Here is a 26959-nt window from a genome sequence, read left to right as displayed (position 1 = left end):
TGTGTGTGTGACGTAAGAAAAGAATAAGAGGCAGAATTTTAGAGCATTTCGTCTAGGGGAATAGAATTGCACTTAACGAAGTCTGTTGCTTAGCGCTCACTGCAGTGCTGGCTCCCGACGTCCTGCGTGGGCGTCACCTGGGCCGCGCTAGACGCCGGATCCCGCCCTGCTCTCGTCCCAGCCTGGCAGGATGGCTGGAAGTGGTTCTGTTGCTCTGTGATTCATTCGTATGCCTGCTAAAGGTTAGCAGTTACTGGCCACAGCAGCAGAACAGGTGCTGCTGTGAATCTGACTATGCTTGTGCAGAATTGATGAGAAAGAAGAAGGTACAGAACTGTGAGTACATGTATCTCTTCACATCTTGAGTAAGGATGCCAGACCTCTGTTTCTTGAAGGAAAGTTTAGATGTCAGTAGTCACCAAGATAAATTGAGGTTTGTTGTCGCCTTAGCCAAGTCCCAGCATAACAGAGCTCTCCTCCAGAATACCCGGTGAACGTAGATATTGCGGGTGGGGGCAGTGGGGTGACTGCACTGCCTTGTCCTGGCACAGAGGCCAGACATCAGGAGCACCCTCGGGGGGGGGGGGTCTCCATTCGAGAGGCCACACACGGGAAATGACAACCTGCGAGCTGGGCATCCTGCTGATGTTTTCACAGACCTGTGTGTGTCCATTGTACTCGTTACTGAATTTACACAATTAAATATTATGAAACAAAATAAGGGCATAAAATTTTCTATAAAAAGTTTTTATTAAACAAAAACATTAAAGATGAGTTGCTTCTGAAAGGTTGACTGTCAAATTAGGATAAAATAGTAGAAGATGAAAGGAAAAAAATTCATTACAATCTTACGGTTTCGGTATTTGGATTGCAAGTATCGTTAACATCTCACTTGCGATTATGAAAACAAAACTGGAAGGGCAGATAAAGGTTTAAGAGGGTGATTATTAGGAGGGAATCTCCGGGAACCCCCTCAGTGGGCCTGCATCATATGATCGGTGAATGGCAGTACATTTTTGTACATTAAGTTAAAACACACACACTGTGTAGATTCTTCCTTTGACAGTGACTGTGTGAACCTACCAGTACCCATCCAAGTTATACTGGCTGAAAGGGGTCTGTTCTAGTAATACACACACCGATGATTTGAATGTGAAATGGAAATCACATGCCAGTAAAACAGAATAGACACTGTTACAGATCACAGTGCAACATGACAGGCGCAGAGCCACAGGGTCTGGGAGGCTGCGCGTCATGAGCTTTCCTCTAGGACCCCCCGGAGGTGTGGCGCCGCCCTCTTCTAGCTGCCCGTTTGGATGAGCTTCCTGATAGCTCTGAATTTCAATTTTCTTATTAGTAAAATGAAGTGCTGTAACTTCCCAGTTTCTGTGGGAAGGACCATTGTCCAGTACCTGGCCTAGTACTTAGCGATGGATTGACACTTGGTCCCTCCATTGTTTCTGGCGGCTTGTAACTGGTGAGGAATTTTGATAGAAAACTAAATCCACATTTCTTACCAAAATAATTGCAAGTCTACAGAGAGGCAAAGCTGATGGGATAACTCATGGAGGTATGATAGTCCTGTAAACTTTGAAATAATGAAAGAACCAGAAGGTAAGGCCGCTTTGACCACATGAAAGGTAAACTTTTCTGGCAAGATTAAAGTCAAGGGGGTGTAGACTAGTGAAAGCATTTTAGCTAAGGTTACAGACAGTGATAGTCAGGTGTGTTATACACATCAGGTCTTTAACAGATAAATTGATAAGTCACATAGAAGATGGTTGTGAGGACAGGGAAACCGCCGCGCTGTCTGGCCCCAGCGCCTGCCTCACTCGGCAGAGGTGGAGGTGGCCCCTTGGCCCCTTTGCTGTTGGTCCCCTGAGAGAGCTCGTGGCCTGAGGGCTCTTCCCCTGGGCCTGAACTTGCGAAGGAGTCGCTCATAGGCACATTTGAGGAGTTGCTGCAGTAGCTTTTGGGGTAAAGGGGGTCGTGCCCCCTTTGACAGTGGGGTTTCATCTGTACTGAGGCTGGTCATTCTCATAATGGAAAAGCCTTCTAGATTCCCCCATCTCAGCAGATCTCCTGCCGTTCTGTGGTTCATTTGGGTTGCATAAACCACCACTTAGTGGCATTAGCGCCACTGAGCTTTTTCCCTCCTTTGTTGCTTTACCTCGTTGATGCCACAAGTCTCAAGCTTTTCAGTTAAGTGGTGCCAGACACACGTACATGATGCTGATGTGACGCTGCAGGGCGTACTCACCTCACCTGCACAGCCCTTGCTTCCCATTTCTTAATACGAGGCTATGATGGTGAGGCACTGGGCCTCAGTCCACAGAAATTCCAACGCTGACGTTGGCCTTTTTTGAAGTTCCCTGTAACGGCCACTGCCGAGCCTCTGACATCATCTGGGGCTCTAACACCCCCAGGAAGCTCTTCGGTCCCTCGTGGCTGAGTCTGTCGTCTCTCGTCCTCCTACCTATTCCAGCCTCACTGGCCATAGAACTGCCTTTAAAGGAGAGCTGCCCTCCGGCTGCTCAGGATCCGCCTTTGAGAGCCATTCCCGGCAACCAAAGGTGATAAAACATGGCTTTCCCTTGGTAATCTGAAACAAAACTTGTTAAAAATGTTTAAACCGTTCAGGGAGTTTGACACATGGTATCTCTGAGCTTTATTGAGCGTTTTTAAGTGAATAAGCTGCGTGGGGCCTTGTAGAGCTGAGTGTCATTTTTGCTGACTGGCCTGGGGTGCCACGGGCCCTCGTTTAGGTGGAGCCTCACCTGGCCCTTCCAGGCCTCTCGACTGGTGGCAGCGGCAGCACCAGCAGCAGCTGAGGACACCCTCACCCACCTTGTCCTCGCTCTTCCTCACTTGTAACTGCAGGGAAGGCGTCCACAGAGGACACGGGCAGGATTGCAGCCTGGGCGGGGGTCTGACCCCCTGTCCGTCAAGTCCACTGAGCAGTAGGTGTGTGTGTGAGAGCGAGCAGAGAGAAAAGATTGTCCCGTTTTATTTCGTGTACTCCTTCTATCCCAAATTCTTTATTTACCTTGATTTCATTTTTAAAACCTCAAGCCTTTATTCAGTATTCTTTTACATAAGATACATTTCTAGAAAGAGAAGGCATTGTAAAAATAAGACATAAGTTGACTGTTTGGCTCCCCTAATCTCCGGGGATGATACTCACATCGTTATTTACTGTCATTCCAAGGAGTATGATGCGTTCCGTAACAGACACACGTGTAGTAGGAACGCAAGAGGCAGAGATGGAAGGAGCTGGGGCTGAGTTGGAGCAGCAGAACCGTGTCACCTGAGCCCTGCAGGGTGGCTGAGGTTTTGACGGTGGCAGTGCGGGCAGAGGGTCGAGGCAAGCAGAAGTACAGAGGCAGGGTCGTGTGCAGTGCAGTCGGAGAGCGTGTGTGCTGAGTTGTGGCTGGTGTGTAAGATGTGTTGTGACTCAGTGGCGGTTGGGCTGGAACAGTCAGACTTTGGAGTTCCCTGGCCGTCCCCTGCTTGTTTGTCCATGGGAAGCAGTGGTCGGAGGCTGTGTCGTTCGATCGTTGTTTCAGGAAGGTACATCTTTGGTCAGACCCCATCAGGAAGAACTGCAAGGTGAACAAGTAACTGTAGGGTCCCTGCTCTGGGAGCGTGGGCCTAGAGGGGAGGATGGCCTTTGGGGGGAGCGTTTCACTAGAGGATGATAGGAATGAAGGTCGAGTTGCAAGTGAGTAAAAGAGGAGTTATTGGTCAGAGTGGTATTTGTCCTCTGGAGAAGTCTGGCCATGAAAGAAAACAAAGGAATAGTGACAAAGTGCAGAGGAAGCAGCATTGAGGAGAGCTCTCGGCATTTCAGGTCCCGTTTCCTTAGTTGGAGCAGGCCGTCCACGGGCTCTCGGTGCTCCCTGTGTGGTAGGGGCGCTCGCGTTTCCCTGGCGGAGACGCAGACTGGGAGGGGCAGGGCAGGAGTTGAGACAGTGTTTGGTGAAGACATGCTTAGGGGCGAGCGGCCCCCGGGAGCCACCTCTGTTTGGGGACTTCTGTTCTGTGACATGGTGCAGCGTCACAGTGGTAAGAAGGGACGAAGCTGCTGTTTGTATTTACTGAAATGTAAACGTGGGCAGATGGGGGCGGAATGAGGCCCGAGGGACCTGAACTGCAGGGGGGGATGTTTGATGGCAGGGGTTGGACGGGGGAGGGGGGCGCGGGCAGGAGTGAGGGGGCACCCCCCGCCTCCCCTGCTGCCCAGTTCCCAGACTCGCTCCACTTTCTAATGCCTTGTCTCCTTTTAGCATCCATCCCATTGGCTGTTCAAGCAGTTAGTGGTCAGAGCACGTTTCCCCTGGAGGCCGTGTCTGGCTGGCTTGTGACAGTGTGGACCCTCTGTGGCCTCGCAGCCTCGCGATCGTTGATGTGACTGCAGGATTGTGTGCTCAGGGACCTGGCCATTAACCGAGTACATCCTACCTTGATCCCCGAAAGGGGAAAAGCTCATTTATAAATTTCTGTATTTCCAGTATATTTGGACTTATCCTCTGTGTCTTTTTTCTTCAGCTCGTAAGTATGTCTGTATCAGGAGGTAAACTGAGGCGGTCCTGTTCTGCCTGATTTGCAGGTCTCCCCAGTCCCTTCTTCCCTCGAGGCCCTGGTTGGAGGTGGCCTCAGTCAGGCTGTCCAGCCGTAGTTCTCAACTGGTTTTCTGCCTCATTCCCCTTGACGGGCTCTCGCTGCCTTTGTATCTGGACAGTTACCACCTCCTTGAAAGCCTTCCCATTTTCTGCTCACTGCCCTGGGCTGAGTCCTAAATGCCCTAGTTTACATCTGGTAGCAGAGTAATCTGAATACAGATAGGCAGGTTCTTCACTGCTGCCAGCAAAAGCCTAGCTTCAAACACTCAAGTTTTAGGTTATTTGCAGCGTTGTTTGTTTATTCTGCTCTTTGGTCTTAGATACAAGTAACCATGGTACTGAAGAGACTCTTGATGTCGGTTACAGTGCTGAACCTCCTGGAGAAAGGCTTCAGTGTGGCATGAGTTTTGTGCTTTTGTTTAAACAGCAGAAAATCTTCAGGTCTTTAATGGCTTACAGGCAGGGTTTCTGGTCACCCAGGAGTCCAATCTTAGTGCCTCAGAAAGTCTTTTAATTATGACTCCTGGGGAAATACCAGCGAAGGGACGCTGTCTCCCTGACCTCCTGGACTGTTTTTGTCAGGAGACTCTGGACATGCCATTGCCAGGGAGCTCGGGTCCCATGTGTGCTGGGGATGGGTGGGGGGCATGGACGGGGAGTCCTGGGCTCAGCTTCAGCCAGATTCTGTTTGTAATTGTTGAGAGGATTTCAAAGTGCTGTTTCTAATTAGCTTCTCATTGAAACCCTGTCCTGGTCCCACAGGCCTCTTCTCTGCACAGCATTAAACACAGCCCTGCCCCGTCTGCAGCTGACCCCTTCTAAAGAAAAAAAGTTGCAATGCAAAACAGTGTAAGATTTTTTTTTTAACTGCTAGTTTTTTGTTTTGGTTTTTGTTGACTCGACTGTATGTACTTGTTCTTTAAACTACTGAAGTTTAAACTATTGAACTGCCACAGGTGTCTTCAGGTCATAAGTCCCGTCCACTGCTGAAAAGTAGCACGGAAATTTAAAACAGACTCTTGGTGCACCACGTACATATTTTTTCCCAAATGTGTGTGATACAATTTATATAAAATGATAATTGTTCAGAATTCACATCAGATGGGAACTGCTGAAATTATAACACATTACGATGAAGGAGAAAGGGGCATGAGAAATTGTGAGGCAAAGAGGTATCTCACTTAAGCAGAGGTGTTTTTATGCCAGCAGGCAACCCAGGGTGGAGGCAGTCTGGAGAAAGCAGTTGGGGACCAGGCAGGGATTGAAACCCCGGAGAAGGGCCACTGTGGGCAGGGGCGGTCAGGACATCGCAGCACAGATTCTGGACCTTCCTTCTTGCTCCTGGGCACTCCGGGGGCTTTGAGTTTTGTTGTTGTCGAGTTCTCCAAATGACAGACTTTTTTTTTTTAAGATGTAATTGACTTATAACATTAGTTTTAGGTGTACAACATAATGATCTGATATTTGTACACACTGCAAAATGATCACCAATAGGTCTAGTTAACATCTATCACCTCACACAGTTACAGATTTGTTCTTATGATGAGAACCTTTAAAATCTACTCTCTTATTAGCTTTCTCATACACAATACAGTATTATTAACTATGGTCACCTATTTATTTTATAACTGGAAGTTTGTACCTTTTTACCACCTTTTTTTTTTTTAAATAGATCTTTATTGGAGTATAATTGCTTCACAATACTGTGTTAGTTTCTGTTGTACACCAATGCGAATCAGCCATATGCATACACATGTCCCCATATCCCCTCCCTCTGGAGCCTCCCTCCCATCCTGCTTATCCCACCCCTCTAGGTCATTGCAAAGCACCGAGCTGATCTCCCTGTGTTATGCTGCTGCTTCCTACTAGCTAACTGTTTTACATTTGGTAGTGTATGTATGTCCATGCTACTCCCACTTTGCCCCAGCTTCCCCCTCCCACCCCATGTCCTCACGTCCATTCTCTATGTCTACCTCTTTGTTCCTGCCCTGCAACTAGGTTCATCGGTACCTTTTTTTGTTTTGTTTTTTAGATTCCATATATATGTGTTAGCATACGGTATTTGTTTTTCTCTTTCTGACTTACTTCACTCTGTATGACAGACTCTAGGTCCATTCACCTCGCTACAAATAACTCGATTTCGTTTCTTTTTATGGCTGAGTTATATTCCATTGTATATATGTGCCATATCTTCTTTGTCCATTCATCTGTCGATGGACATTTAGGTTGCTTCCATGTCCTGGCTGTTGTAAATAGAGCTGTAATGAACATTGTGGTACATGACTCTTTTTGAATTATGGTTTTCTTAGGGCATATGTCCAGTAGTGGGATTGCTGGGTCATATGGTAGTTCTATTTTTAGTTTTTTAAGGAACCTCCATACTGTTCTCCATAGTGGTTGTTATCAACTTACATTCCCACCAACAGTGCAGGAGGGTTCCCTTTTCACCACGCCCTTTCCAGCATTTACTGTTTCTAGATTTTTTGATAATGGCCATTCTGACCCAGCGTGAGGAGATACCTCATTGTAGTTTTGATCTACATTTCTCTAATAATTAGTGATGTTGTGCATCTTATCATGTGCCTTTTGTCCATCTGTCATCCTTGGAGAAATGTCTATTTAGGTCTTCTGCCTATTTTTTAATTGGATTGTTTGTTTTTTTGATATTGAGCTCCATGAGCTCTTTGTACATTTTGGAGATTAATCCTTTGTCAGTTGTTTCATTTGCAAATATTTTCTCCCATTCTGAGGGTTGTCTTTTTGTCTTGTTTGTGGTTTCCTTTGCTGTGCAAAAGCTTTTAAGTTTAATTAAGCCCCATTTGTTTATTTTTGTTTTTATTTCCATTACTCTAGGAGGTGGGTCAAAAAAGATCTTGCTGTGGTTTATGTCAAAGAATGTTTTTCCTATGTTTTCCTCTAAGAGTTTTATAGTGTCTGGTCTTACATTTGGGTCTTTAATCCATTTGGTGTGAGTTCAATTTTTTTGGATTCCACATGCAGGTGAGGTCATACAGTATTTGTCTGTCTCTGACTTATTTCAGTTAACATTATGCCCTCAAGTCATCCATGTTGTCACAAATGGCAGCATTTCCTTCTTTTTGTGACTGAGTAATATTCCATCGTATATACACCACCTCTTCTTCATCCATGGACACTTAGGTTGTGTCCCTGTCTTGGCTATTGTGAATAATGCTGCAATGAACAAAGAAGTCCATATACATTTTCAAATTAGTGCTTTTACTTTCTTTGGAAAGATACGCAGGAGTGGAATTACTGGGTCATATGATAATTCCATTTTGTATTTCTTGAGGAAACTCCATACTCTTTTCCATAGTGGCTGCACCAATTTACATTCCCACCAACTGTGCACAAGGGTTCCCTTTTCTCCACACCCTCACCAACACTTAGCATCTCTTGTCATTTTGATGATGGCCATCAGGCCATTCTACCAGGTGTTGCATTTCTCTGATGATTAATGATGTTGAGCATCTTTTCATGTGTCTGTTGGCCATCTGTATGTCCTCCTTGGAAAAATGTCTGTTCAGATCCTCTGCCCATTTTTTAACGGGATTGTTTGTTTGCTATTGTTATAACAGTTTGCTTTTTTAAGATGCTGTAAATTCAAGTTATTCAATTATTACATCTTATGTGCTTAGTATAAATATTAATGTATTTAAAAAAGAACTAACTAGACAACAAATTGTATGATCCCATTTATGTGAAATGTCCAAAATAAGTAAATCCATAGAAAGAATAGCTTGGTGGTGGTCTCCAGGGCCTGGGGAGTGGGGGATGCAGAGTTACTGCTTATTGGGTGCGGAGCTTTCTTTTTTTTTTTTTTTAAGTCTTTATTGAATTTGTTGCAATATTGCTTCTGTTTTATGTTTTGGTTTTTTGGCCATGAGGTATGTGGGATCTTAGCTCCCCGACCAGGGATCAAACCTGCACCCCCTTCATTGGAAGGCAAAGTCTTAACCACTGGACTGCCAGGGAAGTCCCCGGAGCTTTCTTTCAGGTGGTGAAATGTTCTGTGACTTAACACAGATGGTGGTCGCACACGTTGTGAATATACTGAATGCCCCTTTAAGGTTATGCACCTTAAAGTTGTTCATTTCCTGTGAATTTCACTTCAGTATCTTTACATGTATTTCTGAATGATGCAGAATCTCTGAATTAGCAGCAGTCCTTGACATTTATAATTTTCTAAGTTTTAAAATTCCTGCTTCAATATATAAAAGATAACTAATAAGAACCTACTGTATAGCACAGGGAACTCTACTTGGTGCTCTGTAATGATCTATATGGGAATGGAGTCTAGAAGAGAGTGGACATGCGTGTGGCCGAGTCACTTTGCTGTACAGTAGAAACTAATACAACATTGTCAACCAACTATACGCCAATAAAAACATTAATTAAAAAAATTCCTGCTGCATTGTTATCGAAATATCTTAAGCTCTTTAAAATCAATTTTAATACCTCACCATAAAATCTGTAAGTGGTAGTAACCTTTTGGTACTTTAACCTTTGAATTTTAGACTTTTAATAGGGATCACATGGTAGTGGGGGTAAGAAGTTAATAAAAATTGGGTCGTTTTAGAGCATGTAATACTAGGTGATTTCCCCAGCTTATTTGGGAAGGGGCTGTTCTGTGTCTGAAAGAATTTACATGCTCTTACAGAAAACTCACGTAAAAAGTGCAGGAGACTTGGTAACAGTTTCCCTGCTTACAGTTTCATGTGTTTGCTTCAGGCCCTTTCTCTGTGCGTTTATTACAAACCTGGGAGCACACTGACTGTTGTCTTGTGACCTGTGTTTTTCATTTAACATCATGAGCCTTTTCATGTTTCATTAAATATTCCTCAGAAAAAAACAATTTTTAATGATTGCATAGCGATTATGTAATTTTACCTATTTTTAAACATTTAAGATATTTACAGTTTTTCACTGTTTTAAATAATGTTGACTTTAACGTACTCAGAAATATTTTGCCTCGCTGTCTCACTTTTAAGATAAAGTCACAGCAGTGCAATTACTCTGTTCAGGGTTCCTGATGCGTGTGTCCATCTTGTCCTCCAGAAGATCTGTGTCCCCAGCTCATTGAGGGCGTCCATGTTACCATGTCTTTGCAGACGTGTCACTTTTTTCATCTTTTACAGTTTTGTAAGTGAAAAGGCTGTTTTGCTTTTCCTTAATGATCATGGATGTGTTTTATCTACTTCTGTGAATTTTGTATTCATGTTTCATTTTTTTGGTGGGGGCTACTGTTAACTGCTTTGTAAGACATCTTCCCATATTAAGAATAGTACGTCGTTGTATTTGTTGAAAAAATTGTGTAGGTATTCTTAGAATGTACGTAATTATCTATTTCTCCCTTTTCCCCTCCTTCCGTTGTCTTCACGCGTGCAGTGCCACTCTTGTTTGTTGACCAGGTGACTCTTGGGTGACCAGTCCTTGGGCTGCGTGTCCTCAGTCCTCCCTAGGATGCTGATCCTCTCTAGTATGTCTTTGTTCTGGCTGAAGGGAGAGCATTTCTCTTGTCGTCCTTTGTTAGGCAGGGGCAGGACACACACGTTGCTGTCATCATTGTGTGCAGTAAATAACTAGTGGTTATTCTGTGTGCTTGTTTTTCTCTGCTTTTTCATTGGGTCTGATGTGTAGAAGGCAGTGCACTTTTCTTTGAATGAAATAATTCGTTTGGCGAGGCTTGTGTTCCTCTATCCCCTGCCTTTCTGCCACCCTATCAGTTGACATCTTAGGGGTGTCTGCTTGGAGTCACTGTATAGCTGAAAAGAGTAAAGGCGCGTTGTTCTGGTTTGCTTTGCTTTGTTAACAGTAGCTCCACTATAACTTCTCAACTAGGTAAATATGTTGCCCAAAAGTTGGAATAATTAGGGACCTGTGGAGCTGGGGGCAGTGCAAGGGAAGGTGCTTCCCCAGCCTTAGGAGGCTTGTCCGTGTGCCATGCCAGCGGCAGCCCAGTGTCAAAAAGGACATCTAGCTCGTGTACACTGCCCACTCTGGTTATAGGAGAAAGATTTTAGGGAACTTTGTTTAATTCTATTTGGGCGACTGACTACAGTGTCACGTGTGCAGTAATAAAGGTTAATATTTTTTTCATTTTCATCTCTCTTCTCTTACTCAGTTCATATTTTTACCTTGTCAAGTAGCCACCTTTTTTAAAGTCAGGCTCAGAATTTGAACAGTAAAACCTTTGACTTTCAGAAGGTTTACTATCTAGGCAAGACCGCTTTCCTAATTATGAGTCAAATGACAATCGAAACAAGTTTTAAGGACCATAAAAAAAATAGTAGAAAATTTCAACGAGAGTGGTTTCAATGTTTAATTATGACTTTGTATAGATGGCAGTCGGCTGTCATCTTTTTTTTTCCCACACATTAAGACCACTTGTGTAATTTCCACAGAATACAGCTATCTAGCATAGAAGATTCTTATTAGGTCTTCTTCCTACTGAAAAGATCTGTTAAGAAAAAGTCATATTCCTGATTTAGTTTTACCTAACGTGGGATAATCAGCATTATCTTTTCTGTAAGGGTAACTGGCATTTTCCCTTTGTAGACACCTGATTCATTTTTCTGTGTCTGTGCAACTTACAGGTGTTCTCTGTTGCAGGCAACAATTATTACCTCTTCAATAACAATTTTAAAAAAGAAAAAGTTCTACCTTACACATCAGCACAGAAGTCAAGGGAAGAAATTGAAAATAACGATTTCAGTCCTAGTTTGAGTGTTCTGGACTACAGAATGGCTCAGAACTAGCTATATTGGAAATATCCAGAGTAAAACTTTCAGAAATTATGATGGTAATGGTCCTGTTTTCCTTTTCTTTCCTTAAATTTCTTAGGCAATCGCATTCGCACTAACCACCTGAAATGATTATATATTAATGCTGTTTGGGTTGAAAAACAAGGGGGAAGCTCACCAGTCTGAGGGACGCAATGCATTTCTGTGCCGTCACCTTCATCTCTTTTCTGTATCTTAAGGCAAAACGGTGGCCCTTCCCACCGAACCCTCCATTTTATTTACTGTTTGATTAGTAAAGAAAAGTACAGAAGTGAGGAGTTTCGAAGGCGTGCACATTACTGAAATTGTGTTAGCTCATCCTTCTCTTAGTTATTTAGGTGAAGGTGCTTTTTAAGATGCCACTTTTATCAAAGATTAAATCTAAGAGTGGTGTCTCCTCTCTGCTCCGGTCTGCTCTCCAGATTATCTCCCAAAGACTACAAAGTAGGTCAGTCATCGGGCCCAAGCCTTTACCTGTTTTCATCCCCACTGTGTCTTAGTGTGAGTGTGTGTCTACATCCGTTCATTGATTGCACAGATGAGAAGATGAACTTGTAGTTAGGGTGTAAGTCACCCAGCTGTCTAACACTATGTGTTGAATAGAAAACGTGGAATCTTTACTCAGAGACGTGGTCTTGCTTTATTGTGTGTTGACTGAACTTCTTGGCCCCTCGCAGGAGACCCCTGTGCTCAGCAGGATAGAAAAACAGAAACGCAGGGAGGAGGAGGAGGAGCGCCAGATCCTCCTCGCGGTGCAGAAGAAGGAGCAGGAGCAGCTGCTGAAGGAGGAGAGGAAACGGGAGCTGGAGGAAAGGGTCAAGGCCGTGGAAGGTAGGAGGGGCTCTGCCCGGGGCTCTGGCAGGAGGGCTGTCTGGTGGGGGTTGGGGTGTCCTGGGAGCCCTGCCATCTGGCTGGCTCTGGGCCAGCCCCGCAGTGCCCTCGCCCTTGCCGTTCTGGGGTCCTTCCATCCCTGCCTTCACTCTCGGCTCCGCCACGGTCCCGTGTGGAATTGAAAAAAGGTGACTCTCACAGAAATAATCTTACACACAGAGGAGATATACTTAAGAAAAGCCTCGGTCTGCCCCAGCGTGCGCGGGCGTGCAGGGTTTCTAATCTTTGTACTTAAAGCAGATATGTTAGATGCAGTGGTGTTTATAAGCTGAACTTGATAAATCACCGGATAGCAGAGCATTTTGGCTTTGTTAAATACAGACCAGTATTTTAAGTAAATGTATTGAACTTTTTATTTTTTATTTATTTTTAAAATTTATTTATTTATTTATTTATTTTTGGCTACGTTTGGTCTTTGTTGCTGCGCACGGACTTTCTCTAGTTGTGGCGAGCAGGGGCTACTCTTCATTGCGGTGCGCAGGCTTCTCATTGCGGTGGCTTCTCTTGTTGCGGAGCATGGGCTCTGGGTGCGTGGGCTTCAGTAGTTGTGGCACGTGGGCTCAGAAGTTGTGGCGCACGGGCTTAGTTGCTCCAAGGCATGTGGGATCTTCCTGGACCAGGGCTCGAACCTGTGTCCCCTGCATTAGCAGGAGGATTCTTAACCACTGCACCACCAGGGAAGTCCTGCCTTCTGATTCTTAATAAGCTAACCCTATTCTGACCTTGATCATTTCTTCATTCTAGAATGCCTAGTGCGTTTAATCTACTAATGTAGCCTGTGCCACATTTGGTGGTATATCATTCGTTGAGATTTTGCATAATTTATATCCAGTGCTAGATTTAAATTCCTCAAAATAGTAACTATGCTTTTATTTCTTTATATTTTTCAATAGAGTTCTGTAATTTTCAATGGAGTTCTTATTAGGTACCATTGTCATTTGACTGTTTTCTAAGTTGAAGTATGATTGGCATACACCATTCCCTTATTTTCAGGAGTAAACACAATTCGACATTTATGTACATTGCAAAATGATCACCACAATAAGTTAAGAATTTGATTTCTTGTAATGAGAGTAGCTTTCACATACACAGTACAGTATTATGGCCTGTGGTCACCACAGTGTACATCACATCCCCGGGACTGACTTGTTTTGTCACTGGTAGTTTGCACCTCTTGACACCATCACCCATTTCGCCCACCCCGGCCCCCTTTCTTTGTGTTCTCTATATCTGCGAGTTTGGTTTTGTTTTGTTTTGTTTTGGAGGTAGATGACGGTAATGGTTGTACAACACTGTGAATGTACCTAATGCTACTGAATCACACTTAAAATGGTTAAAAAGGTACATTTTTATATTTCTCACTAAAATTTTTAAAAAGCAAAAAGAAAAGGAAAAGGCCAAATAAATATACTGCTATTTATTAGGATTGTCTTTGTATAAAAAGGATGTTACAAGACTGGATTCTGACGAATACTCATGCTAAGTGAAACGAGCCCATGTGGAAGTGGACATTGAGACTTCCTTGTTCTCAGTGCGGTTGATGCAAAACCTAAAAATTCTTCTTGCCTCAATTACGTGGAGATTCTATTTGTTATTCGATATAATACTTTGTTTGATATTGTGTAAATATACCCTTTTTAAGAACATTTTCGAAATCTTAACCAAGTAAGGAAAATTATCAGAAGCTGCTTTTAGGGGGATTAAAAACAGCAGTAAGTTAGTGAAACAGACTGTCAGATCGAATTGTGGGTGTGGAGTGGTCCGTCTAGGGAATCTCTGCCCCGGGAAGGATGAGCATGGATAAATCCATGCTGAAGAGGAACAGACATGAGGAAGCACCACTGTGAGCAGTGGTTGGTAGGTGCAGCAGACAAAATAGAAACATATTTAGCATTATCAGGTATAAAAAAGAGGAAATTGGAAACATCAGGAAGAAATAACCTTGAGGAAAGTACAGGCAGATTCAAAGGAAACAAATATTGAAAGAACTTCTAGAAATGTAAATATGGTAATGGGAATAATAACTGGATAACTGGGCTCTAAAGCTTAGTTAGACCTGAGGAGAGACTCACACTGGAAGAGCTGCATGGGGCTTGTGCAGAACGCATCACGGAGATAAAGAGGATGGACGTGGTGGGAGAAGTCGCCTCTGGTCCATCGTTCAGTGTGCGGTCACAGAGATGCTTCAGTGGAGAATTTCATGTGGGTCTTTGTTTTAATGCAAGTTAGAGAAATACAAAAGCTGAAAGGGTCTGAGGCAGGGGAATAAAGAGAAGGGTTGGGGTCATCAGACCCGCAGGTGAGGAGGGGCTCACAAGCTGGAACTTAGTGTCAGGGCAGGCGCCAGCCCGGTTCTGGGACTGCCAGCTGTGCCTTCCCAGTGATGGACGTCTTCCCAAGGAGGGACAAGCTGGCGGGCTGTTGAAGAGCGCCCAGGGGGGAAGAAATCCATCCCCGCCACTCCCCGCCATCTCCCGTCCCCTCTAGTGCTCCCTGTGGCGGAATATAAAGCCGGCAGAGAGTGGGGAAACTGCTTGATAATTGCCTCTCGGGTCACAGTCTGGAGCTCCAGGGTGTGTCTGTCCACTGTTGAAAATGGAAAGATCAAGTGATGGGGCAGAGGAAATATTAGATATGAATGGTTGAGAGATGAGATATAAACGGGATAGAATACAGACCCAAGGGACCGAATCATGGAACACATGGCCCATTTCCAGTTGGGAAAAGAGGGTGTTCTGTAACAGAGATAGCAGACTTCTCAGGAGCAGCAGTAGGGTTCAGGGGGAAATGGGATTGGATTTTGTGTTAGTTTCCTAGGGCTTCCATAACAAGTTACCACAACTAGGTGGTTTAAAACAGCAGAAAGTAAGTGTCTCACAGCTCTAGAGGCTGGCAGTCTGAAATCTGGGTGTTGGTGAGGCTCTGGGGTCATACCCTCCTGTGCCTCTTCCAGCTTCTGGTGGTTCCTGTGTTCCTTCTTTTCTGGTTTCCTCTAAGAAATTAGAAGGGAACTTCCTTAACAATATCTATTTTCTTAAATGTAAGCGAACATTCTACTTAATAGGGAAACATCAGAAGGATTCCCTTTTTTTTTTTTTTGAATTTTATTTATTTTATACAGCAGGTTCTTATTAGTTATCTATTTTATACATATTAGTGTATATATGTCAATCCCAATCTCCCAATTCATCCCACCCCCACCCTGCCCCACTTTCCCCGCTTGGTGTCCATATGTTTCTTCTCTACATCTGTGTCTCTATTTCTGCCCTGCAAACCGGTTCATCTGTACCATTTTTCTAGGTTCCACATATAATGCGTTAATATACGATATTTTTCTCTTTCTGACTTATTTCACTCTGTATGACAGTCTCTAGGTCCATCCACGTCTCTACAAATAACCCAATTTCATTTTTTATGGGGATTCCCTTTTTTAAATAAATTTATTTATTAATTTATTTTGGTTGCATTGGGTCTTCGTTGCTGCACACGGGCTTTCTTTAGTTGCATTGAGTGGGGGGCTATTCTTCGTTGGGTGTGCGCGCTTCTCATTGCAGTGGGTTCTCTTGTTGCAGAGCACGGGCTCTAGGCGCGCTGGCTTCAGTAGTTGTGGCATGCGGGCCCAGTAGTTGTGGCTCGCAGCCTCTAGAGCGCAGGCTCAGTAGTTGTGGCGCACAGGCTCAGTAGTTGTGGCTCACAGGCTCTAGAACGCAGGCTCAGTAGTTGTGTCGCATGGGCTTAGTTGCTCCACGGCATGTGGGATCTTCCCGGACCAGGACTCGAACCCGTGTCCCCTCCATTGGCAGGCGGATTCTTAACCACTACGCCACCAGGGAAGCCCAGGATTCCCTTTTAAAATCAGGAAGAAAACAAAGATTCCCTCTATATTGCTTCTGCTGTACTGTACTGTTTTATGGGGGTTTCTTCTCTACAGTGGACCATAATGTACACACACACACACACACACACACACACACACACACACACACACACACACACACAATTTAGGGGATGTATTTGAAACTCCAAGAAAATATCCAGGAAATTATTGTAACTAATAGTAATTAAGCCAGGGAGCTGGATTTGTTGTCATTACAAATATCAATATGAGTAATCTTTAGAAAGAGAGCATGTCCCAAGAGCAGTGAGAATCCCTGATGCTCAGAAGGAGCCCAGACTGACTCCAGTCCTGGGGCAGTAAAACCAGGGGAGGAGCAGAGTGTCTGGTGCGCCGAGTTTTGCGACTGCTGCCAGGGGGCGCCTCTGGGTCACCTAGCTCTGGTGCCCAGTGGGGCTCCTGCTCGTGGGTCTCCCAGGACTGGAACTAGCAGAGAAAGAGTTCTTAACCAGCTCCCCCCAGGGCACAGCAAAAGACTATAGACCAGGAGCTCGGTCATTCTGGTGGAGACTTATTAGCTGATCGCCATGGCTGCGGCCTGAGGGGTAGGTTTGTACTTAAGCCTGCATCTAGGGGCCCCCGAATCCTTTCCAGAGACGTCAGAGGGTGGACCCTCCAGAGCCCAAGTTTCTTGGAGGGAGGCTTTACATGCATCTGACACCCATGGTTCACCCCTTGAACGCCTGGCTCTGGTGGCCAGAGGGGCTTGTATTCCTGGGTCCCATGGGACTGTGGCGAGCGGAGGGCCAGTTTGGGACAGGCTGGCACACTCCATGCTGTCATGTGATGGAGGCCACCCTGCTTGTCCTGGAGCTTCAGCCTGAGGGGCAGGCTTAGGTTGGGTGTGCAGAGCTGCTCTCATAGGTTGGAGGCTGTGGGCGCCTGCCGTCTCCCACTCTCCCCGAGTTGGGCCCCCAGAAGAGAGTTTATACACTTGTCTGTGACTGCCACTCAGGGGTCACTGCAGGTCCCTGACTCTGGTGGCCAGTGGGACTCAGGCTTGCAGTTGCTCACAGCCCTGTATGTTTGTGAACTTTAGAGGAAAGTGTCCAGTCAGTCTGAATCTGGGTGCTGAGACCCTCCCCTTTGGGACACTGACAGGTCTTGGCACACCCTCAACTACTGGGAGCCACTAAAATACATCAGGCTGCCTGGACAAGCACAGGGGTTTGAGAGACGACGAAGAGCTGGGAAGAGCTGAACAAAAAGGCTCATCTCCTACGTGAGGCCCCACCTTCAAGACTGGGAGAGGCAGTTGTTTCCTTTTCTGCACAGAAATTAACATAGAGTCCAGCAAAATGAAGAAACAGAGGAATATGTTCCAAATGAAAGAACAGATGAAAACCTCAGAAAAAAGCCTTAATGAGACAGAAGTAATTTACTTGATAAAGAGTTAAAGTAATGGTCATAAAGATGCTCACCAAACTGGGGAAGAGAATGCATGAACACAGTGAGAACTTCAACAGAGAAGGAAAATATTTAAAAGTGCCAAAGAGAAGTCTCAGAGCTGAAGAATACAATAACCAAAATGAGGGGTTCAGGCGGAGACTCAGTGGTTGAAAACCCACACCAAGGCACATTATATAGCTCAGTTGTCCAAAGTTAAACACAAGGAGAGAAAAACAACTTGTCACACACAAAGGAAACCCCACCCTCTCCCCATAAGAACTTGAGCAGATTTTTCAGCAAAACTTTGCAGGCATGATATAGTCAAAGTGCTGAAGGAAAAACTTATAGCCAAGAATTCTCTCTCTGGTAAAGACATCGTTCAGATTAGAGACATTAAGAGCTTTGCATTTAAGCAAAAGTGTAGGAGTTCATCACCACTTGTAAGAAATGTTGAAGGAACTTCGTTAAATTAAAAAGAAAGGGCACTTATTAGTAAAAGGGACACATATGAAAGGATAAGTCTCACTGGAAAAGTAAATACATACTAAAGGTGGTGGATTAATTGCCTATAAAGCTAGTATGAAGGTTAAAAGACAAAAGTAGTAACAGTAACTATGATTATAATAAAGGATAAACAAGATAAAAAGATGTGAAACATGACATCAAAAGTATAAAACATGGGAGTGGGGAGTAAAAATGATGAGCTTAGAATGGGGTTGAATTTAAATTGTTACAACTTAAAGTAGACTGTTGTAGATGTAAGTTATTATATGTAAGCCTCATGGTAACCACAATGCAAAAACCTACAGTAAATACACGATAAAGAGAGATGAGGGGCTTCCCTGGTGGCGCAGTGGTTGAGAATCTGCCTGCTAATGCAGGGGACACGGGTTCGAGCCCTGGTCTGGGAGGATCCCACATGCCGCGGAGCAGCTAGGCCCGCGAGCCACAACTACTGAGCCTGCGCGTCTGGAGCCTGTGCTCTGCAACAAGAGAGGCCACGATAGTGAGAGGCCCGCGCACCGCGATGAAGAGTGACCCCCGCTCGCCACAACTAGAGAAAGCCCTCGCACAGAAACAAAGACCCAACACAGCCAAAAATAAATAAAGATACCTCTCCATTTATTTAAAAAAAAAAAGAAATGAATATAAGCATATCACTAAAAAAAGTTACCAAACCACAAAGGAAGGGAGCAAGAGAAGAAAGAAACAAACTACAAAAGCAGCCAGAAAGCAGTTAGCAGAATGGCAATAAGTACATACCTACTGATAGTTACTTTAAATGTAAATGGACTAAATTCTCCTATCAAAAGACACAGAGTGGCTGAATGGATAAAGAAAAAACAAGACCCATCTATATGCTGCCTACAAGAAACTCACTTTAGATGTAAGGACACACACAGACTAAAGTGAAGGGATGGAAAAAGATACCCATGCAAATGGAAACCACAAGAAAATCTGGAGTAGCTGTCCATATATAAGACAGAATAAACTTCAAAATGAAGACTGTAGTAAGAGATAGAGAGGGGCTTTACATAATGAAAAAGGGGTCAGTCTACAAGAAAATATAACATTTGTCAATATTTATACACCCAACAGAGGAGTATGTAAATATATAAAGCAAATATTAACAGACTTGTAGGGAGAGATAGACAGCAAAACAGTAACAGTGGGGGACTTTAATACCCCACTGACATCAATGGACAGATTATCTAGACAGAAAATCAATAAGGAAACACAAAACTTAAATTATATGTTAGACCAGATAGACATGGACTTAACAGATATTTGCAGAACATTCCATCTCGAAGCAACAGAATACACATTCTTTTCAAGTGCACGTGGAACATTTTCCAAGATAGATGAAACGTTAGGCCACCAAAAAAATCTTAATAAATTTAATAGGATCGAAATAATATTTTCCATTCACACTGGTATGAAACTAGAAATTAGTAACACGAAGAAAACTGGAAAATTCACAAACATGGGAAGATTAAACAATGTGCTCCTGAACAACTAATGGGTAAAAGAATATCCAAAAGAGAATCAAAATACCTTGAGACAAAAATGAAAATGTAAGATACCAAAAATTATGGGATGTAGCAAAAGTAGTTCTAAGAAGAAAGTTTTGATAAATGCCTACCTCAAGAAAAAAGTAAAGTCTCAAATACACAAACCAACTTTACACCTCAAGGAACCAGTTAAAGAAGAACATAAAATGCCCACAGTTAGAAGGAAGGAAATAAAGATCATAGCAAAAATAAATGAAATAGAAACTAAAAAGAATTAGAAAAGATCAATGAAACCAAGAGGTGATTCTTTGAAAAGATGAACAAAACTGACAGACCTTTAGCTAGACTCACAAGAAAAAAGAGGACTCTAATAAATAAAATCAGAAGTGAACACTAGATATTACAACTGGTGCCAGAGAGATACAAAGGATCATAAGAGACTACTGAGAACAGTTAACATGCCAACAAACTGGACAACCTAGAAGAAATGGATAAATTCCTAGAAACTTACAACTTACCAAGACTGAATCATGATGAAATAGAAAACCATAACAGATGAATTACTAGTAAGGAGATTGAATTAGTCATCAAGAAAACCTTCCTACAAACAAAAGTCTAGGACCAGTCCAGGAATATACAATGCAGAAATGACAGTCTCTTCAATAAATGGTTTTGGAAAAACTGGACCACTGGGGCTTCCCTGGTGGTGCAGTGGTTAAGAATCTGCCTTCCAACACAGGGAACACAGGATCGATCCCTGGTCAGGGAACTCAAGATCCAACATGCATGCTGCAACTAAGAGTTCATATGCCACAACTGAGGAGCCCACTGGCTGCAACTAAGACCTGGTACAACCAAAAAAAAATAAAAAACTGCACCACTGCTTCACCCCACCCCATACACAAAAATTAACTCAAAATGACATACAGACTTGAATGTAACACCTGAAACCATAAAACTCCTGGAAGAAAACATAGGCAATAAGCTCCTTGACATATGTCTTGGTGATGGTTTTTTGGATCTTACTACAAAGGCAAAAGCCACAAAAGCAGAAATAAACAAGTGGGCCTACAGCGAATGAAATAACTTCTGCACAGCAAAGGAAACCATACACAAAATGAAAAGACAACCTACTGAATGGGGGAAGATATTTGCAAATCATATACCTAATAAAGTCTTAATACCCAAAACAGGTAAAGAACTTATACAAGTCAATAGCAAAAAAACCCCAAAAAACCAAAAAAAAAAAACCCACCAAACCCCAAAGAATCTGATTAAAATATGGAGGACCTTGGGACTTCCCTTGTGGCGCAGTGGTTACGAATCCACCTGCCAATTCAGGGGACACGAGTTTGATCCCTGGTCCGGGAAGATCCCACATGCTGCGGAGCAAGTAAGCCCGTGCGCCACAACTATTGAGCCTGTGCTCTAGAGCCCACGAGCCACAACTACTGAAGCCCATGTGCCTAGAGCCTGTGCTCTGCAACAAGAGAAACCATGGCAATGAGAAGCCCGTGTACCGCAACGAAGAGGAGCCCCTGCTCACTGCAACTAGAGAAAGCCCGTGTGCAGCAACGAAGACCCAACGCAGCCAATAAATAAACAAACAAATTTATTTTTTAAAAAAAGGAGGACCCGAATAGGCATTTTTCCCAAGAAGACATAGAAAAGATGCTCAATGTCAAATCAAAACCACAATGAGATACCACATCATACCTGTCAGAATGGCTAATATCAAAAAGACAAGAGATAACCAGTGTTGGTGAGGATGTGGATTAGAGCAAAACCTCGTGCACTGTTGGTGGGAATGTAAGTTGGTGCAGCCACTATGGAGATTTCTCAAAAAACGAAAAATAGAACTACCATATGATCCAGGAATTCCATTTCTGGGTATTTATCTGAAGAAAACAAAAACTAATTATAATAAAAGATACATGTACACCCATGTTCATAGCAAGATGTATAATAGTCAAGATACGGAAGCCACCTAAGTGCCCATCACTAGATGGATAAAGAAGAGTTGGTGCACACACAATGGAGTAATGTTTAGCCATTAAAAAAAAAGCATGAAATCCTGCCATCTGCCACAACATGAGTGGGCCTAGAGGGCATTATGCTAAGTGAAATAAGTCAGAGAAAGACAAGCACAGTATGAGCCCTTTTATATGTGGAATCTCTGAAGAAAAAAGCTCATTAGATAGAACAGATTGTTGGTCACAGGAGGCAGAGTGTTGGTGGGGAAGTGAGAGAACTGGCTTATGTTGGTCTGTCTGTTTAGTTTAAATGAATGGAATAAAAGTTTTAAACAGTAACTGGTAAAAATCGAAGGATGAAGCATTTTGTTTCCTCTTTATGTTTTATTTTGAATATGAAAATAATTGATGAGAAAAGAAGAATTCAGTCAATAAATGTAGCAGAAATACTAGAATTAGAGTAACAAGTAGTGAAACAGTGCATCTAGACAAAGCTTTCCTCAACCAAGCTTCCAGGAGACTGCTGAGTCCTAATGCCCTGCAGTAGGGGTCAGCTAACTTTCTGTAAAGGGCCCTGGAGGCCATGCAGGGCTGTGTTTCCATAAAACTGTGTGTGTGTGTGTGTGTGTGTGTGTGTGTGTGCGTGTTGCGTGCGTGTTTAACAAAAGTAGTTTGCTACCTGCCCTACGTGCTGTAGTTTTTGCTCGGCCCTAAAGCATCCAATTACATGTGTTGAATTAACTTCTGTCTCGTGTATATTTACACGTAGTACTAGGTATATACCTTGGAATTATTGAGAAAACAATCACACAAATAATTTTCTCTACAGTTTACTTCTATCTTGGAACTGTGTTTGATCTTTAGGTATAGGAACTTTATAATGGAAGGATCAGGTAAACACTAATGGAATTTAACACCACAGAAGAAAAGGTAACCATATATTGTGTCTGCTGAGGTGATGAAAAAGGAAGTACAAGCATCACCTATGTAATAACATTGCCAAGAAACACACCCGTTTGTCTGGTCAAAGGCCCTCAATAGAACTACCACAGGGCACATTAACACTGTGATGAGAATGCCACTTGCTAAATCCGGAACGTGGGAAATTCTACCAAGACAAAATGACCCAATTTCTCCACCAGATGAATTGGAGAGGACACTGTCACACATTCCACTAAATTTAAGAGACATACCAACCAAATGCACTGCCTGGACCTTTTTGGATTTGATTTGAACAAACCAACTTAAAATTACTGAACAAGTGGGTAAGTTTGACCTTGACTGAGTATTTGATGTTAAATATTAAATAAATCATTTTATGTTCCTGAAATTCGTACAGAAGAGCAGAGGGCCAAGTATAGCCAAGATAATTTTAAAAAAACGATATGTTCGGGACACTCATTCTAGCAGATAACAGAATAAAAGCTGCCGTGAATGTGGGAGAGTGTTACTGGCGTGGAGGTGGGTGGTGAGACCTGGCAGTGAACAGCCAGGAACAGACCTGGTTCCTCACGAGGCACTGCCGGCACCATTGCCGCCTGATGGACTAAAGGCCAAAAGCTTTTTGAAGAAAACATAGGTGAGGGTCTTTAAGATGCTGGGACAGAAAGAATTTAAGTAACAAAAGCTCAAACTACAAGGGAAGGAGATTGATATATTTGATGACATTAATTGTTTAAAATTTACAAATGACTAAAACACCTTAAACAAAGTGAAAAGACAAATCAGGTATGGAAGAAGATAGTTTTAACAAAGACTTCTTATCCACATTATTTAAAAGCACTTCTCCAAATCATTTAGTAATCCAACAACCCACAGGGAAAAAAAGGCAAAGTATATAAGCAGGGTATTCACAGAAGAGGATAATAAACATGAAAATACGTTGTGTCATTCCAATCAGGAAAAGGCAAACAGAAACATCAGAATGCCATGTCATATGTAGCAGGTTAGAAAAAATGCTAAAACTTTACCCCTCGATGTGAGAGTGAGGTAGCTCGCATCACTTGTGAAGGAGTAGCTGTGAGCCTTTAAAGGCTCCACAGTGCACCCGGCAGGTTCCTGCTGCTGTGGACTCTGGAGCGCTCACCCGTGCTCGGGAAGGCGACTCTCTCGAAAGGGTGGTTCTTACGATGCAAAGAATCAGAGTCCTAATGTTAAAGTTTGATAGTTTGGTATGTGGATATTCGTTAATTTAGTTATACTTTTCTTTAAACTTGAAATCATTCTCTTTGTTAAAAAACAATTTTGAAAGTCGTTCATAGCAAAGTGCCTCTGATTGATTAAAGCAGATACAGATTCTTTTACACTTAAAAGTTTATTTATAAATGAGCACGAAGTAGGAACAGAGGGAGCTTGGTGGGCACACGCTGTCTGCAGGTTTAGGGCTGTGTCGTGCTCCCACCGGGCACCTTCCCGGGCCTCTCTCTCCGTCGTTGGGCCTTGCCTTCTGATGGTGTTCTGCATTCCTTGCCTCTCTTCCGCCCTGCTGGCACGGGGGCCGGGCAGGCCAGCAGTGCAGTGTCAAGTATGTTTCTTGTGGCCGCAGCTGGGAGCCAGAAAACGCCCTCCCTCTTCCAGCTCCTGGCCCGTCCAGCTGGCTTCTTCCCTCGCTCGCAAGAGACCTCCTCCTGCACTGGCGAGGGTGCGCCAGCGGCCATGGGTGGGGTGGCCACAGAGCAAGGACAGCTGGTGCAAGAGCTGCGATGGGCTTGTACCGTCCTGGGTGTGTTTGGATTGAGGTCTGTCCTAAAAAGGGGATGTTGTCTTCTTGCGGGAAAGTTAGGAAGGGCTTCGGGTTGTCAGAGAGGGTGATCTTCAATCAGTGCTCTACTTTTCCCTGTCCCTGTAATTCTGCTTTCCGTCTCTCTTGCTCTTCCCCGTCCCCATCCAGGGCCCGCCTTCCTCCCTCACCCCACAAGCTGAACTTGGTAGGACTAAGAGGAAATGGGTCCATAAAGCATTGCATCTCTAGCACCATCTGAATTAGCAAAGAGAGGACTCAAAGGGAGCAGAAGTCACGTTTGGTGATCTGTTTCCTTCTCTCAGAACAGACGGCTGCCCCTCCGGAGCCCCTGACGCACCTGTGCTTTGTGTTCATGCAGACCGCGCCAAAAGAAGGAAGCTCAGGGAAGAGAGGGCCTGGCTGCTGGCTCAGGGGAAGGCCCTCCCGCCCGAGCTGTCCCACTTGGACCCTCACTCCCCGCCTCGGGAAGAGAAGAGGACGAGAGACCCGTGAGTGTTGAGTGGCCCCAAGCCTGCCTCGTCGTGTCCTTAGAACAGCCCTCTGTGGTGGGTCGTGGCCAGTGCTCGTGAGCTCCTTCCACTGCTGTCTGACTTGTTGGGTTATTATTCTTTAGATCACAGAAGTACTTAACTAGAGTAGAGTAAAACCTGGGAAAGAGTGTGCTATTAAATCACAAACATTACAGAATCATAAATGAGTTCCAACCATCATTTTGTAGATGAAAAAGATGATAGTCCTCTTTGGCTAAAGTATGCTGACCCTCATCCTCATTGTATTTTCTGGAGTGTTCTCAGTGTTACAGACTTACCTTAACAAAGATTTATTGGGACTATTCCAAATCTGGGTGCAAGTGAGCTGTGTGTCAGGTTGGGTCAAGAGCACTGAGGAGAGAAGGTGGTCTCAGTTACCGTTAATTTCTTATTTTCTGATTTACAGCTTTGAGCTGGATGATGATTTCACTGCCATGTACAAAGGTCAGTTCCCACGCTCAGCTCCCGCGTTCTGGTTAAGCGTGTTCCCACGTTGGTGTGTTAACCCAGCTCTCCTCTTTGGCCCTCAGTTCTGGACGTGGTGAAGGCTCACAAGGATTCCTGGCCCTTTTTGGAACCAGTGGATGAATCGTATGCCCCTAACTATTACCAGATTATTAAGGTAGAGGTGGCCTTGTCAGCTGTACGCGACTGTGGTGTGTGCATCCTTAGTGATCTGTGTTGTTGTGTGTAAGTTCATCTGCTACCCCTCATGGGTCAGGGTTGCTGGGTACACCCCAGGCTTTCGAGCAGCTCCTAATGGTGTGATTCCTCTGCCTCGCAGGAACTGCAGGATGCTGTGTTCTCCAGCAGGTGATAATTAACGTGTCCTGTTGTAGGTCCCCATGGATATTTCAAGCATGGAGAAGAAGCTGAATGGAGGTTTATACTGTACCAAGGAGGAGTTTGTGAATGACATGAAGACTATGTTCAGGAATTGTCGAAAATATAATGGGGAAAGTAGTGGTAAGTAGAAGAGGGGGTTGCTGTGGATTCACACTTGGTGCACCAGTAGGACCAAGAGTAACACGCCTCCTCTTTTAGAAACACACCTTCTAGAGATTCACACCTTTCTTGGGGACCATAAAGAGAACGTGTGTTAACGCTGTGGGATGGGCGTGCGGGCCCTGTCCCGTCCCACACGACCGGAGGGGCAGTGGTGGCCGATGGCCCAGGTCCTCGTCTTCCTCCAGGCCCGCCTGGGTTTGGCTGTCCTCGGCCTCCACTGTCAGCCACCTTTGCATCACAGAGCAGACCTCTGATGACACAGCCCGTGTCGCTCCAGGTGCTGAAACTTGAGCTCACAATGCCTTCTTTTTTTTTTACTAGACAGATTCAGTGATTGTACTTAATGTTTCTGCAGTTTGGCATTAAAGAATTCAGTTTTTACTGGTTTGGGGTACTGGGCTCACTGTCCCAGCCTGTGTGGCTGGAGGCCAGAAACCGTGTCCTGGTTTCTTGTCCTGGTCTCGTGTCCGTAGCCCTACAACGTAGGAAGCGCTGCAGCCCAGGCAGTCGCGCAGTTGAGCCCGGGGCTGCCTCGTTGCATGTTTTGTGGGCGGAGGTCTGGGGGCCTGCCCAGCGGGGTTCAGGCCTCTGTCCCCCACAGAGTACACCAAGATGTCGGACAACCTGGAGAGGTGCTTCCACCGCGCGATGCTGAAGCATTTTCCTGGTGAGGATGGGGACACAGACGAAGAATTCTGGGTCAGAGAGGAGGAGAAGCGGGAGAAGAGGCGTGGCCGGGCTGCACGCAGCCACGTGTGCACCCGCTCCCGGGACTCGGAGGCGCCCGGCCGGAAGCAGCAGCCCGCGGAGAACGGAGGGAAGTCGCTGCCCCCTGGGCGCCGCGCTGCATCCTCTGGGGCCGGTGAGAGCAGCGGCTCCGCACAGCCCCCTGGCGAGGTGGGCACCCCGAACAGCCGCAGCCTCCCTGGACCCCTGCATTACGGTGGACCCGGCCAGGCACCCCTCTCAAGCCAGCTGGTGAGGAGCAGCTTTGTCCTGTTGTGGTTTCCCCTAGTTCTGGACTCGGGGGCGGGGCATGAAGCCTTCTCAATCAGATCCTCTTCCAAAATGGTGTTCCTGCTTATGGATGCTCTCT

The 26959-nt window shown here is 44.6% G+C and overlaps 1 protein-coding gene across 4 annotated transcripts in view; it reads left to right on the top strand.

Annotated features, from left to right (window-relative positions):
* LOC118901847 (cat eye syndrome critical region protein 2) overlaps nt 1-26959 on the top strand; it is a 150276-nt gene that overhangs the window by 108535 nt on the left and 14782 nt on the right. For 2 of the 4 annotated variants that reach the window (XM_036865533.1, XM_036865532.1), the window contains exons 8-13: nt 12100-12253; nt 24684-24813; nt 25262-25299; nt 25386-25477; nt 25695-25821; nt 26465-26841. In XM_036865533.1, coding sequence (XP_036721428.1) covers nt 12100-12253; nt 24684-24813; nt 25262-25299; nt 25386-25477; nt 25695-25821; nt 26465-26841 — 918 coding nt within the window. Of the gene's footprint in view, nt 1-12099; nt 12254-24627; nt 24814-25261; nt 25300-25385; nt 25478-25694; nt 25822-26464; nt 26842-26959 lie in introns of all 4 variants that reach the window. The other 2 variants (XM_036865531.1, XM_036865530.1) reach the window with 1 other exon arrangement.

Source organism: Balaenoptera musculus, chromosome 10, assembly GCF_009873245.2.
Source record: "Balaenoptera musculus isolate JJ_BM4_2016_0621 chromosome 10, mBalMus1.pri.v3, whole genome shotgun sequence".
Classification (NCBI taxonomy): domain Eukaryota; kingdom Metazoa; phylum Chordata; class Mammalia; order Artiodactyla; family Balaenopteridae; genus Balaenoptera; species Balaenoptera musculus.
Note: the sequence above shows the minus strand (reverse complement) of the source record. Positions and strands in the feature narration are given on the sequence as shown.